Source organism: Calonectris borealis, chromosome 19, assembly GCF_964195595.1.
Source record: "Calonectris borealis chromosome 19, bCalBor7.hap1.2, whole genome shotgun sequence".
In the NCBI taxonomy this organism is placed as follows: Eukaryota; Metazoa; Chordata; class Aves; order Procellariiformes; family Procellariidae; genus Calonectris; species Calonectris borealis.
Genome location: NC_134330.1, coordinates 209,280 through 222,240, shown reverse-complemented (window position 1 = coordinate 222,240; position 12,961 = coordinate 209,280). Strand labels below are relative to the sequence as shown.

At 38.8% G+C, this 12,961-nt stretch overlaps 1 protein-coding gene across 1 annotated transcript in view; it reads left to right on the top strand.

The window, feature by feature from the left end:
* Window positions 1-12,961, top strand: part of PITPNM3 (PITPNM family member 3) — a 145,728-nt gene that overhangs the window by 107,396 nt on the left and 25,371 nt on the right. The window contains exons 8-10 of the mRNA XM_075168175.1: window positions 266-385; window positions 7,109-7,290; window positions 9,946-10,115. Coding sequence (XP_075024276.1) covers window positions 266-385; window positions 7,109-7,290; window positions 9,946-10,115 — 472 coding nt within the window. The remainder of the gene's footprint in view (window positions 1-265; window positions 386-7,108; window positions 7,291-9,945; window positions 10,116-12,961) is intronic.

Genomic DNA, 12,961 nt, shown 5'->3' with positions numbered 1-12,961 from the left:
AGAATTCTAGCCCGTTTGGCAGAATTCCCAGCTAGTCAAAATAGTCCTTGGGACAGATATTCTTGGCATAGGGCGTATGTCTGCAGGTAAAAGAAAGTGGGAGAAAGTGGCTACACATTTTCAGCTGCAATAGGAACTGAGGTATAAAAAAAACAAGAACAAGGGTGTAAAGTAAGACAGCAACTCCTCTGCAGTGCTGTGATGCTTTTTGTTTCTTTTAAAACACTTGCTACATCTCCCCAAAAAAATCTTTTTATTTCCTCAGGTGTGTCTCATTGGTGACTGCATTGGAGGAATTTTGGGCTTTGATGCCATCTGCTATAATTCTAATACAGCTGACGAGAGTCGGAACAGTAGCAGGAGAGGAAGCATCAGCAGCATCCAGGTGAAGAGAAAAAATCCACACAGCTGAAACCCTATAGATTCATTCCCTGGAGGAAATTAGCTCCATATAAACCAGAGAAAATTTAAGGATTTGGTAAATTGCCATGATAGCACAGGATTTTGCTCATATATCAGAAAATTGCTGTCTGAAAATTAAATCTGCAGCTTCAGTTTTATGATATACAGAAATCACTAGTGAAGGCTTTATCTGTAAATCTTTAAAGTAGGGTTACCAAGTGCCCTTTATTGTATCCCTAACTGTAGATGCAAACATGTCCTCTCTCAGTAATCTCTCATAGGCTCCTGGTTTTATCAAAATCTTTTATCTTTCTTTTTATGTTTTTTTTATTTGTTCACATGGAGTCTGGAATTCCTTATGCTACTGCCTGGTAGTCTAGCATTAAGATGTGTTCATGAATAAGTTTTAATGACTGGTGAAAGAATGCCTCCTTCCTGATAAGGAATGCAAGTCACCTGAGGATCTGTGAACAGACCACTGAGCATAATAGTGTCTATAAGAGTGCTACATTTGGAGAGAAGGGAGGATTAATTCTAACTATGATCCAGGAAAGCTTTTATGATAGTAAAAGCACAATTTTTTAAAGTAATGCTAGCGTGTAAGCTTCATTATTATGTTCAACACTTAAGAAAGAAAATTGAAGTTCAACTAATCTTATGTACTTTAGACTCAAGTGGATATGGAGAGGGGGTGTGGTGTATTAGAGTCGACACTGAGTGAGGTGCCCACGTTCCGTTCTTTGATGGTTTTGTGACCCTGCCAAAATTGTTTCATCTCTTGACTCTTTAGTTACCTCTCTCCTCAAAAATGGGCTCAGTGATACCAACCTGCTTGGTTCAGTTGAGAGCTATGTGTGATGGGAGTACTCTCAAGCAAAGAGACATCCTCTAAGTGTTTCCAGGAAGGAGAATTACTCACCATTAATAACATGGCTCTGGATTATCAGCAGCCAACCTTTGATAGTACCAGCACTGAGGGGACAGTGCATTGCAAGCAAAGTACATGGAGAAATGGTCCTCCTGGGTCCCAGTCCTACAGTGGGGTTGGTTGTGCAAGGGCTGCTGATGAATCTGAGAGTGGGGATCAGGCTTTAGGGAGTATAGGTTCTTTTGACTTCCCTGCTCTTGCTTATAGTTTCAACTTTCCTGTATTCCTCTCTTTCTGGATAGCACAGAGCTTGTCTTCCTCTCTCCATCTTTTCCCTTTTCTCCTCCCATCTTCATCTCTGCTACTCTGTGTGTTCAGAAGAACTAAGTATTCCTTTCCTTGCTTATCTTGTCTTTCTGTCCATTGTTTTCAGCTTGCTCCTGTGAAGCACATTCAGGAGGACTCTTTTTTTACTGTTTTTTTTTTTTCCCCCCTTCCTTGGTGTCTCCAGTAGAAATGGATCTCATTGGAAGAGTTTGAGATGTAGAAATACAAGAGAGTTTTTTACTTTACCATTTCACAAATGTCAGGGGCATTTGTGAAATGAAGCTAGTTGGAAATAAGGATGAGACTGAGGTACTCTCAATCATTGCATTTTATGTTCTGGTTATAAACCGTGAAAATAGAGTAAATTAGGTTTATCTAGTTCCCTTCTTACTCTGTTTATTTCAAACTGGTCTATAATAATAAACTAGATTGATGGTGCAGTGACCATTACGTTCTCTGAGTAGTTCACAGTTTTAGGCACTAGAAGCTTCCTTTTGTAGAGAGAGAACCTGTTAATTTAATGAGGCAATGTAAATAAGGAATTAGAATGGTACATTCTTCTACTACCCCAGCTGAGTATTTGTTGGTTTGTGTGTTGTAGTCTGTTTTCTGTATTTTAGTTTCCAATATACACTAAATAATCAAGTCAGGATTATCCATAATAGGTAGTGACTTCTACAGTATAGGCAGAAATGTGAATGATTACTGAGATCATGATGATTGTTGTGTGTACATGCTTGTACAGGGCAGTATTTGAAAATCTACCTGCATGTTCAATAAAAGAATCTGGAGTAGAGCAAATGTCACTCTGCTCAGACCAGACTAGTAACTCTTGTTCTTTAAAAATCAGCTACATTTGTAAATGTCAAAATACTTAACAAAGAAAGCCAGTGTTGTTGACATCATCATCATATCACTCCTTGGGTTATTAAAGGACAGAGGGGGAAACCCAAAGTCTTATATTAGCAATCTGTACTCTGTTAGGAACACTGTCTCTTAGAAGAGGAAGATGGTTCTCTTTTGTTGCAACAGCTAAAATACTCATAATTTAGAAGTAGACAACTCTTCATTAGGGCAAATGGAGAAAGTTGATTCGTTTCACACGGATCGAGGATAAATAAAAGCCACCTGTGGGTGACTGATTCAGATCCCAGTATTGATACCATTTTATTGCAGGTGAGATTTTAATTGTGGCATGTGGGAGAGTTGAAAGAGCTTGTAGCAATGGAAAACAAGCTTTTTAACTGTTTAAAATGCAGCAAATAATCTCTATACCGATCACCTCAACCTTCTTCTAATGTCTTGCCTCATGTCTTTTTAAGTTTAGTATATTTTTCGGAACTATTTCTCCTTCTCTGATCTGGCTAATATAAATGCTGAATTGGCTCAGTCTCTTTTGCAGTATACAAGAAAGACTCTGTCATGAAGATGAACCTAAATGCTCAAACCAGTGAGATTAAAATCTGGCCAGGTTTTTTGAATAGGTTTGAATATAGGATTTTTTAACAAGACTTTTTTTTTTTTAAAAAAGTATTAGGCTGCTATAAATTTGAACACTTTCTTTTTACCATGACACCACAATATGCAAACATTTTTACATACTCTTAGCATCTGATATTATTTTCACCATTCAGATGCAGAAAAGTTAATTTCTCAGTGATAGTTCTTCTCAGCAAATAACCTTCTGTCTGTGTGAAATGGTTGTCAGGCTTTCCCTATTGAATGGCTGTTCAGTAACATGTGTAAAATGAATTTAGTCCTAGTTCAGTCCCCAAGGGACTATCACATGAACAGATTTTTCATGGGATAAAAGCCAGCTCCAGAACTGGCACTAACTATAGTTCCTGGGTTCCCTGTTCTCGGGAGTAAGATTAATGATTCACTTGTCACAGAAACCAGTAGGTCCTCTTGGCTGCTGAAGACTATAGGTGGAACAGTGTGGGAAGGTTTGTCTCATAGATCATATACTGCTGCTGTTTTGGTTTCATTTTCCTGCAACTCATCTGCATAATTCTGGAGAACAGATTAGGTTCTTCAACATCTCTTCTTGACATGAAATCTCACCCCCCATGCACAGGGCTGCTAATGTGCTCCAGTACTGAGTGAGGTTATGGGAAATACCTGTCCTATGAACTTGTTCTTTCTGTAGCTTCAGAGAAATAGGTTCAATTAGCATGGTTTTCCATAAGTCTGTCTGCATGACTTGGGCCAAGTCCCTTGATCTATCATACCTCAGTCCTCATCTATAAGCCTCGCACTCTTTCTCACATCCTCTGTTTCATCTAGTTGGATTTTACACTCTTTGCAAGTTGCTTAAAAGTACTGAGCATGATAAAGTCTATTTTCACTCGGGGCATTTCCTGTTATGAATACTGAAGAGTGCTCCAAATACACTTCAACAGTGTAATGCAGTGGCACCATGCTATGTCCAAGAAGACAGCTGCAGGGAGCAGTGGTGGAGAAAATGTAAATGAGTGTGGGGAGAGAGTTGTATGCAACAAGGAAAAGAACAGCTTTGTGAATCCTGCTCTCTTGTACAATGCCCAGCCAATTTCCCAGTGACCTTCCCTAGGGTCGTCTCACAGAGATCTAGTCCCTTGTCCTAAAACTACTTTTTTCTTCCCTCATTGAACTGTCTGTGGCATGTATGCTTTGGAAAACCTGAGTTTTACCTATAGAAAATCAAGTTTAAAATGTGTTGATTTTGACCAAAGAAAATGAAGACTTTCTTCTGCAGTGCAATAATATCATGCCATGTCCTGTTAACTCGCTTTAGGTGATGGTTATTATTCTAGCATTTAACCAGGAAAAAAAAAAAGAAACAGCAGCTAGCATTGTACTGTGTCTCTGACAGAAACGTTGTGCCCAGTAAATCAACATGCACAACTGCAATTCTAGGTAGGCTAGGTTAATGATAGCAGTGCAGAAGAGAGAGCTTGATGCTTTTCCCACACAGTATTGTTCCAAAACTGTCAAACTCCTGCAAAATTTGACCTGTCTGAGATTGTCTTACAACACAAGAGAAGAACACACCCTCTGCGAGGAGAACCTGTTATTGAAGCTTAGAGGACAAAGGTGAATTGTTGCCAGCTTTCAGGGATGAAGATACTAGCTTCCATTACTAAAAAGTCTTCTTAGCTAGTTCTGTGGTGACACAAGCTGGTTTTTAAATACTGTGGAGAAATATGTGTGTGACTAAAAGAAAAGCATTTGGTGTTACATTATTGTCAACTCTATGCCTTTTCAAAAGCCAGCCTTCTTCCTGAGACCACCAGGAAATCAAGAGACCTCAACAAAAATATTTAATCATGTTGAGTTCCTTGCATCTGCTTTCTTGCGCTGGCACCTTCAAGGGTTCCCATTTTTCTCAATCCATTGACAGGAATTCCTTTTTAAAAAGTAATGGGAGCTGAGATGCTGACATATCTGCCATGTGATTTTAATGAAGAGAGCCTTAAAATGTCACCAGGGTTTTGATGAAGCTCTGAGCCTTGACAGCACTGATATGGTTTTCAAGTCACTGGTGGTATGATGTTTAAGAGCTTGACCTACAGCCCATTTAAATCAATGGATTTGTCAGCGCATTTCACGGACTTTGCTTCAATCTCTAAAAATTCCCTTTCAGCTATGCGTGTGTGGATTCACCTCCATTTTGTGTGCCACCGTGAATATTCTTATGCACTCTAATAAACTTATTGTAAAAACACCAAATTGGAATCTTAGGCAAAGGTTGCAAAATATTTGTAGCATGCAAGTTACAATTTAAAATCATAAATATATTGCATTTTCATGGCATTGTTGCATGGGAACAAGCTAGAGATTGGAACTCGTCACAAAGGCTAAGAGGTAAATAAATACCTTTGCTGAATCAGTTTGAGATAATCATGAGACACGAGCAGATAAAGAAATGTTTACTTAGATTCTTGAGAATTCACCTATTAGAAGTTACTCTATAAGAAACTCTGGCAGGAACACTTTGGTTATAGGAATTTTGGCTTTGAAAGGTCCCTGGTGTTATGGAGAATACATAGAGTTGCTAAAAAGGACTGATGTTACAACAGAGCTTCAATGTAAGGTTGTAAACTGTGGGGCAAATGAAGCTACATAGAGTCAGTGTCAGGCTGAAAAAAAAGTTACTGATTACATTAAAAAATACAAGTGGGGCCTGGAGTTGGTTCTGGCTTGAACTCAATGGAAGCACATATTTTAGATGAAGACTTTATTTTGGTTTTACATCACTTTAGCACACAAAACGGTGGCAGCAGTCAGCTGTCAACACACAGCAGGAGCCTTCACCTCCTACCTGGCCCTGTGAAATAGTTCTCTGCACTCATTAACAGTAACAACTACAAGAAGTGAGTTTTAGTTTTAGCATTGTAGATACATGAGTATTATGCCAAGCAAAGTCCTAAATCTTACACAACTTTAATGTGAAAGTTGGCATGATGTGAATTTTGCTATATTACTATGAAATGCAGAAAGAGATTCCTACACGCACGTTAAGTTTTTTCATTGACCCATCACAGGAATAATTGTCTGTGAGCATGCTGGTCCTAAAGTAATGTTCTGCAAGTTATTAAGGTGCTAACACTCATTGTATCATATCATCACATAAATTCTAGTACTGCATTGAGAGAGTTAGTAGAGTATGGATGAAAACCAATAATTACGCAATTAGAAGGCATGTAACTGTATCTGTTCTCCCACTGCCTTGTTGATGTTCGTATCTTTGAAGTTTTGTAAAAATAGATGTCAGGCATTTTCACACTGTCTTATTTTGTTGATCTGAATAGAAGGAGATTTACACAGAATTGGATTACACAGTTTTTAGAAAGAACCAGATCTTGCATGCCTCATGCATCCAGATCTCACGCATGAATGGGGGGATTCAGTCCAATGGTGTTTGTTTTGAAAAGTAGTGTTTGCATTGGCTACTGAAATGGATGCAGGAATAAAAGTCCGGGGATAATAGCGATATGTCAGGGAGGATGCTGGTGCAAGCTGCAGAAGTGCTGGAGGAAATGAACAATAAATAAATCTATTTCCTATTTTAAGGGGTACCTTAAAGATATGGTACCACTGGTCTCCTCTTGCATCCCGCAGAAGTTCACATTCTTAAAAAATCAGGTCCCGCATCCATGGAACATGATGAGCAAGACCATTAATGTTGTAATGGGCATTTTGTGCGCTCAGGTAAGACCCCTTCTGATTACCTTATGATATTTATAATTCTCTAAGAATGATGAATTCATGAAGGATAAAGCTTTTGTGTTACTCCTCCTCCCCCCCCCAAATTCCTGATTCTCCTTCCAGCTTTTAGGCTATACCTCTTACAGGGAAATTTAGTCTTCATCTCTTTCCTTATCTTCTACTGCAGAGAGAAAGTCTAACCCCTTCCACCTTTTCTTGGATAAAGTGAGGTCAAATGTATAAATGCAGCCATTTCATATAAGCTCTGTCCTATTTTGGTTGCTGTCTAAATCTTCCTTTTGCTCTGTTCATTCTCTGAAGGATAATCCCCTCTTAGCAGAGGACTCCAGTCTTGGTGGCAGCAAACGCCTGAGCAAAAGCAATATTGACATCTCGGGAATCATGGAGGATGAGAAGCCAAGGCAGCCGTTGCCTAGGAAACAGAGTGACTCATCCACCTATGACTGTGATACTATAACCCAACATCATGCTTTCCTGTCTAGGTAACTAGTGTTTGATGACTGAGTAAAAGAAATAGGCTTGCCATTGAATGGAGCCTGTCAGCACCGGAGCAACAGAATCATTTTTATTGTTTGTGGTGTGTTTCTGGAGGTTTGCTTAAAGTCCCTGTATACCCCGGAAAGAAAACCATAGATAAAGTGTCTCTCTAGTATGAACTGACACACACGAGTGAGTGTGGAGAGTATTTGTTTAATCTTTATTCAGTTGTGAGAGTTTTGAATATGCAAAACTGAATGCAAGTAGTTCCGTTTCTTCAGTGCAGCCCACACAAATCAGGATGGATGAATGCTTTATAATTCTAAATTTCTGTTACATTTTTCTTTCTAAAGATCCCTCTGACTTCACTTACAGGCTTTCTATTATTCTGTAAAGAGTGAGATAATTGCTTTAGGTCCTCCCATTGGTCTATGAGCTATTCAGATCAGCTTTAAAACAAAAAAAAAACCCTGCATAAACATTTGGCTTAAATGAGGAGGAGGTTGGGGGAGGAGAGTTAACTTAATTAGCTTCCCTGGATCCTAAGAAATCTTTAAAACACAGATTTGATGGGAAGATAAGCATTCCCTTTGTCTCATTGTTTCTGCCTGTTCTAAGCTATTTGGTTTTTTACTTATCTGAATTCTTTGTGCTTTTTTTTCCTCTATCCATCATCTTATTTCCTTTATTTTATTGGGAGTGATGCAGAGGGAGAAGTCTTATTGTGTGTTGAAGTTTCAGTTCTGCTGCAGTTGAGTATAGTGCAGACTTACTACTGTGCTTTACTTCAAGTCTGGCAATTTTGTTAGTAGCAGTTTAAGTTAATTTTCTTTTCTTGCTTTGACTGAATGTACTTTACTTTGCTTTTGTTGACTATTCTGCTTTTCTTTTCAAACCATTGGGTTTTCTGGATATCGATATGTTGTAAAGTGTCTTCCCTCTGACGTAGAATGGGTTTTTTTCGCTTGTCTACGACTGAAAACATGAAGATTTTTTTGGTCAGTCACTTTTAGGTTCTTGTATAGAAGGAGTACTGTGTTATTTTTAAAGCACAGTGTTGGCTTGTATAAAGCACTTCAAACTTGGGGGATAATAGGGTAATTAAAAGACAAAGATAACTGTTTTCTTCCAAGCCTTTTTTCATTTCCTGTGTATCTATGATTTTAAACTGAAAGCTTTACATGCAGCTGTACTTAAGCAAGCAGACAGAAAAGTGTTATCTTCCATCCCCATTTTGGACTCCTCAAACTAGGCTATTGCTAAGTTATTGAGGAATAGTTGGACAAACACAGGCTAAAGATGACAGAAAAAATTCCTTGGGGAATTGGGCGGGTCAAAAAACACAAATCAAATCAAACCATGTCATCCTCTGACCCACCCTGTACATAGAGAGGGATTCCAAGCCTTTAGTTTCCTGTCTGTGAGACTTGCGTAAGGTCGTTAAGACTTTTTTCCCCATGAGCTCATTTCTGCAATTTAGAGGTGGTGTGTCAGTGTGAGGGATGAGGTTAAAAAGATCACTCTTTCACACAGAAATGTCCTTGTCCTACACACTGTGGTTGTGTTTCAGTGTGTCAGCTTGTGCTTTTTGTCTGAGTGCTTTTGGCATAGAGAGGTAACTCCTAACTGCTGTGCCGATGATGGATTTAATTCTTGGCTTTCTTCATTTCTACTCTAAAGGGGCCCTAAGCTTGATCCGCAGAGTTTCAGTTAATATTATCAGATTATAAATTGAGAATGTCACTAGGTTCTCAGATTGAAAGAGAGGCCTGGTGTATTGGCCTGATTTGGGACCAGTCTTCAGGATTTCTGGATTCTGATCCATGCTTGGCCACTGATGCAGAGTGTAGTGTGCAGATCACTCATGAGGGCTTCAGTTACAGCTCTGATTGAAGTCAGCACGGTCAGCGTCTCTCAGTCAGGTTCTGCACGCTCGGGAGGCATGTTATGCTCTGTCCCATGACTGGACCGTAGGTGTATATGCTACTTTTCTGCTTCTGAATGTAGTAATTTCATCTCCATCAGAACTAAACGAGGGACCAGTCTTTTCTCTGTCAATGAGGGATAGGTGATCTGTATTTACCCCATGCGTGTATGGCATACAAAGTAAATGAAAGTGTTTAAATCACTTAACAGATTAAAAGCTGTCTACAAGCATCACTAATTTTAACCTGTAATAAATAGTTGAAAAGTAGTGAAATTCTAGTTCATAGCTCAGGGAACAGATTAGAACAACATTTTTTATGTACCCATGTAACATACTTTATGACTGTAACCTTTTAATATCATTGTCCTTATACAACTTCAGTAGGTTAGAATTTGTAGCAGAAGTTTCAGAATAAGCTTACATACACCTGTACTGCTAAAAGGGAGGGGAGGTAAACTTCAATCTTCAGAGTCTGTGTGTAAATCACCAATAAGTATTCTGTAGAATAACTGTAGAAAACTCTTGCATGTTGAAGGTAGTATATTTACTGAATAGCCGCACTGGAAATCATGATAAGTGGCTGCTATACTGTAATATCTATCTGCAGTTTAAGGCCTATTGCTTGGATCTAGATACAGATGCTAGAGCTTTCTAAGCAGGCTGTTTTGGGAATGGATTTTTTCTCTGGATGCCCTCTTCATTATTGTTGAATCAGTGCATTTTCTTTGCTCAGCATCCACTCAAGTGTGTTGAAAGATGGTGCAGACTTTCCTCCTGTGAATTCCAGTCTCTCAGAAGTAAACCTGGGCCGATTTGAATTCGAGGTGTCTGATTTCTTCCTCTTTGGATCGCCGCTTGGTTTGGTGCTGGCCATGAGGAGTGCTGTTCTGCCTGGCCTGGATGGTAAGCTCTTTCTGGGGTTAGAATGCAGGCTGCTTAATGACCTTTGTAAACAAAGAGACTCATATAAAAGGAGGTAAATAAAGGAGCTTAGTTAAAGACTGGGGAGCGAGGTAAGTTTCTTCCTCTAAAAGAGGGGAGTGTTAGTGTAGGTAGGTTCTGAGATGATGAGGGCTGTTTCGGGGGTGTCACTGCTCACCCATTTACAGTAGTGTGTCTTTTACTCTGCTGTTAATCATATATTCCATGTCATACAACATGAAGCTTATACCTCACCAAGGATCAGTCCTTGAAAAAGATACCAAAAATAACATCTGTGCTTGGTTCAGCATTGCATCTTGTACATGTCTGGCTTCATGGGTAAATTTGGCCCCCGGGTATGTTGGTTTTGAGTCGTTTTTTCCTCTCTGGTAACAGAGCCTAGTGATCAGACACATACAGGATTTTTTTGTTTTATTTCTAAATACATCTTCATTTTTTCAGTTAAAGTAACAGCTTACTTTACTTTTCAAAATTCGGTGTGTGTTTTGCCTCTTTGCATTTTATGAGGTTTGGATAGCACAGCATCTTCATAGGAAATGATATGTTCACTTATCAGGTGAGGGAGAAAAATCAGTTGCAATAGTGAGAAGAGACAACAATTCAGGACTCCCAATTTTTTTCTTCTCAGTTTGTAGACTTTTGAGTAATGTTGTTTGACTGAGCTTTCAAAGTCACATGTAATTGTAAGAATAAAGTGGAATGTAATTATTTTACCTGCCATAATTAAAAAAATGACCAGACCCATGCCTTTCAGAACCTTTAGAACTCTGGTAGGATTTTTTTTAGCAAGTTCCATGGACTTACAAGAGAGCATAATTAAACTCCCATTTTGCATTTCATTCCTCATATTTGCAGTACGCAATTTTGTTCAAATAAAAAAAAAAAACCCAAACAAAACCAAAGCTCAGCTAAAGAGAATGGGAATTAATATATACTTTCCCACAAACTGAGGCTTTTTGCTTCTGTGAAAGAGCTGTCAGAGAAAGGAACAAAAATTACATAGGTGATGGCTGGCTTTGAAAACTGCAGTGCAGTTTGTTTTTCTGTCTTAGGGATTCCTTTACAAGATTAGCAACAATTCCCTCTGAAGGTGGTGGGGGTTTTGCTGGGAGGTTTGGGGCAGGGAGTTGAGGAGGTTTTTTGTAGGACTTCATGTGGAAAAATCTATCAGTATTAATTCGTGCACATGGATTCAAATTCTTTGAGCTAGAATTGATATTTTTGCAAGATGTCATGGTTTCCATTTAATGAATCAGAATGGACACATTTACTCTGGAATTGCATATGAAATAGAGCATGCATCTGTTTAATTAGATACCTTTTTAGAGTCTTTGAGGACAAATGCTGATTAACAGATGCCATTTACTGCACAGTAAATAGAAAATACTGGCAGTGTTTGGTACGAGAGTACCTCAGTGGCAGACATTGACACATCTTTTCATATAGCCAGTAGTGGCTGTCAGCAGTCGGCTGCGTGTGGTAAGCCCTCCCATCAGTCAGTCCTGATGAGCGCAGATGAAATTCACATTTCACTTCAAGGGAATGTACACATGTATTGAAAATGTGTGAAAATTTAACGGAATTGTGGCTTTTTGCAAGAGGGATTGCTCTGAAGTGATGGAGTTTTTGTGTGTAATACTCTGCGCAATCTGAAAGTCTTCCCTTGAATGCTGTGCTGCATATGAAAGCATTTGTGTGTTCAAAAGTGTGACAATTACATTTAAAGGTCATTGTTGGCCATATAAACATGTCCTTTAGAAGTAATGTTGGACTCACAGAGGTGAGAGCTGCCTTTGTCAAACCTTATATTGTGAAGTAGGATCACTGGGACAGGGATCCTGTCCACTCTGCAAGTTGATCATAACCTTTCCCTGTCTGAAATCCAGGCAAAGCATGAACAAGGTAAAAATGAGGCTACTGGGATTTGTCTCAGGTGGTAATTCTAAAAACAAAGTGACTTACCATATTTTGACTGTTTTGTATGAGACCATAATGCTGTTTTGAACTTGAAACTCATCTGTGTTACGGGGAAGGCTGCAAGGCAAGAAAAGAAAAAAGAGACAGCTTTGCCCTGACTGGTAAGAAGGCAATTTCTGAAGGTTACCACGACTCTGATTACTGTATGTGCTTGCCATTTATTGATGAGAATGTATCAGTAAAGAGAAAACATAATGTCTTTAAGTTCTGATAGCTGCCTTTAGCAAGATGTCTGAGATGTGGCTTATGGATAATGAAACTGATAAGGTTGGGGCAAGATATAATGTGTCTATTCCACAGTTTTCCACTTGCTATAGGAATCTAAAGCAAACTTTTCTGCCTAGCAAGTGTTCCTGTTACTGGTTTGGAAGAAATTAATGTACCATACATTATATTTTTACCTTTAGATACTGGAAAGCAAAGAGTGAACCCAACTTCTGAGTCCTTCTATAACATTTTGGTGGCAGCTCTGTGCACAGGTCAAAGTGGCCTTCTCATTTATATTTAAATTTATAGTGGATGAATGAGATAACTGTAAAGAATTAGTATTAGGTAGAGATGGATGGCAAATTTCAACACTTAAATACTTTACTGGACTGGGACTGTATGTTTCTAAACACTACAACTCTACAAACTACTACAACTCTAGCACTCTCTTCTGTGGTCCTCCCACTGTCTAGTCTCAGTTCTTATTTTCTAAAGTACTGATCATTCTAAAGTGCCAGATTCTTCCATTCTCTGTGTGCTGATTATCCTTGGAAGAGGCTTGCTACCCTATGAAAATGTCAGTGTTTTTTAGAATTCTGAATACATCATGAACATTTAGTTAC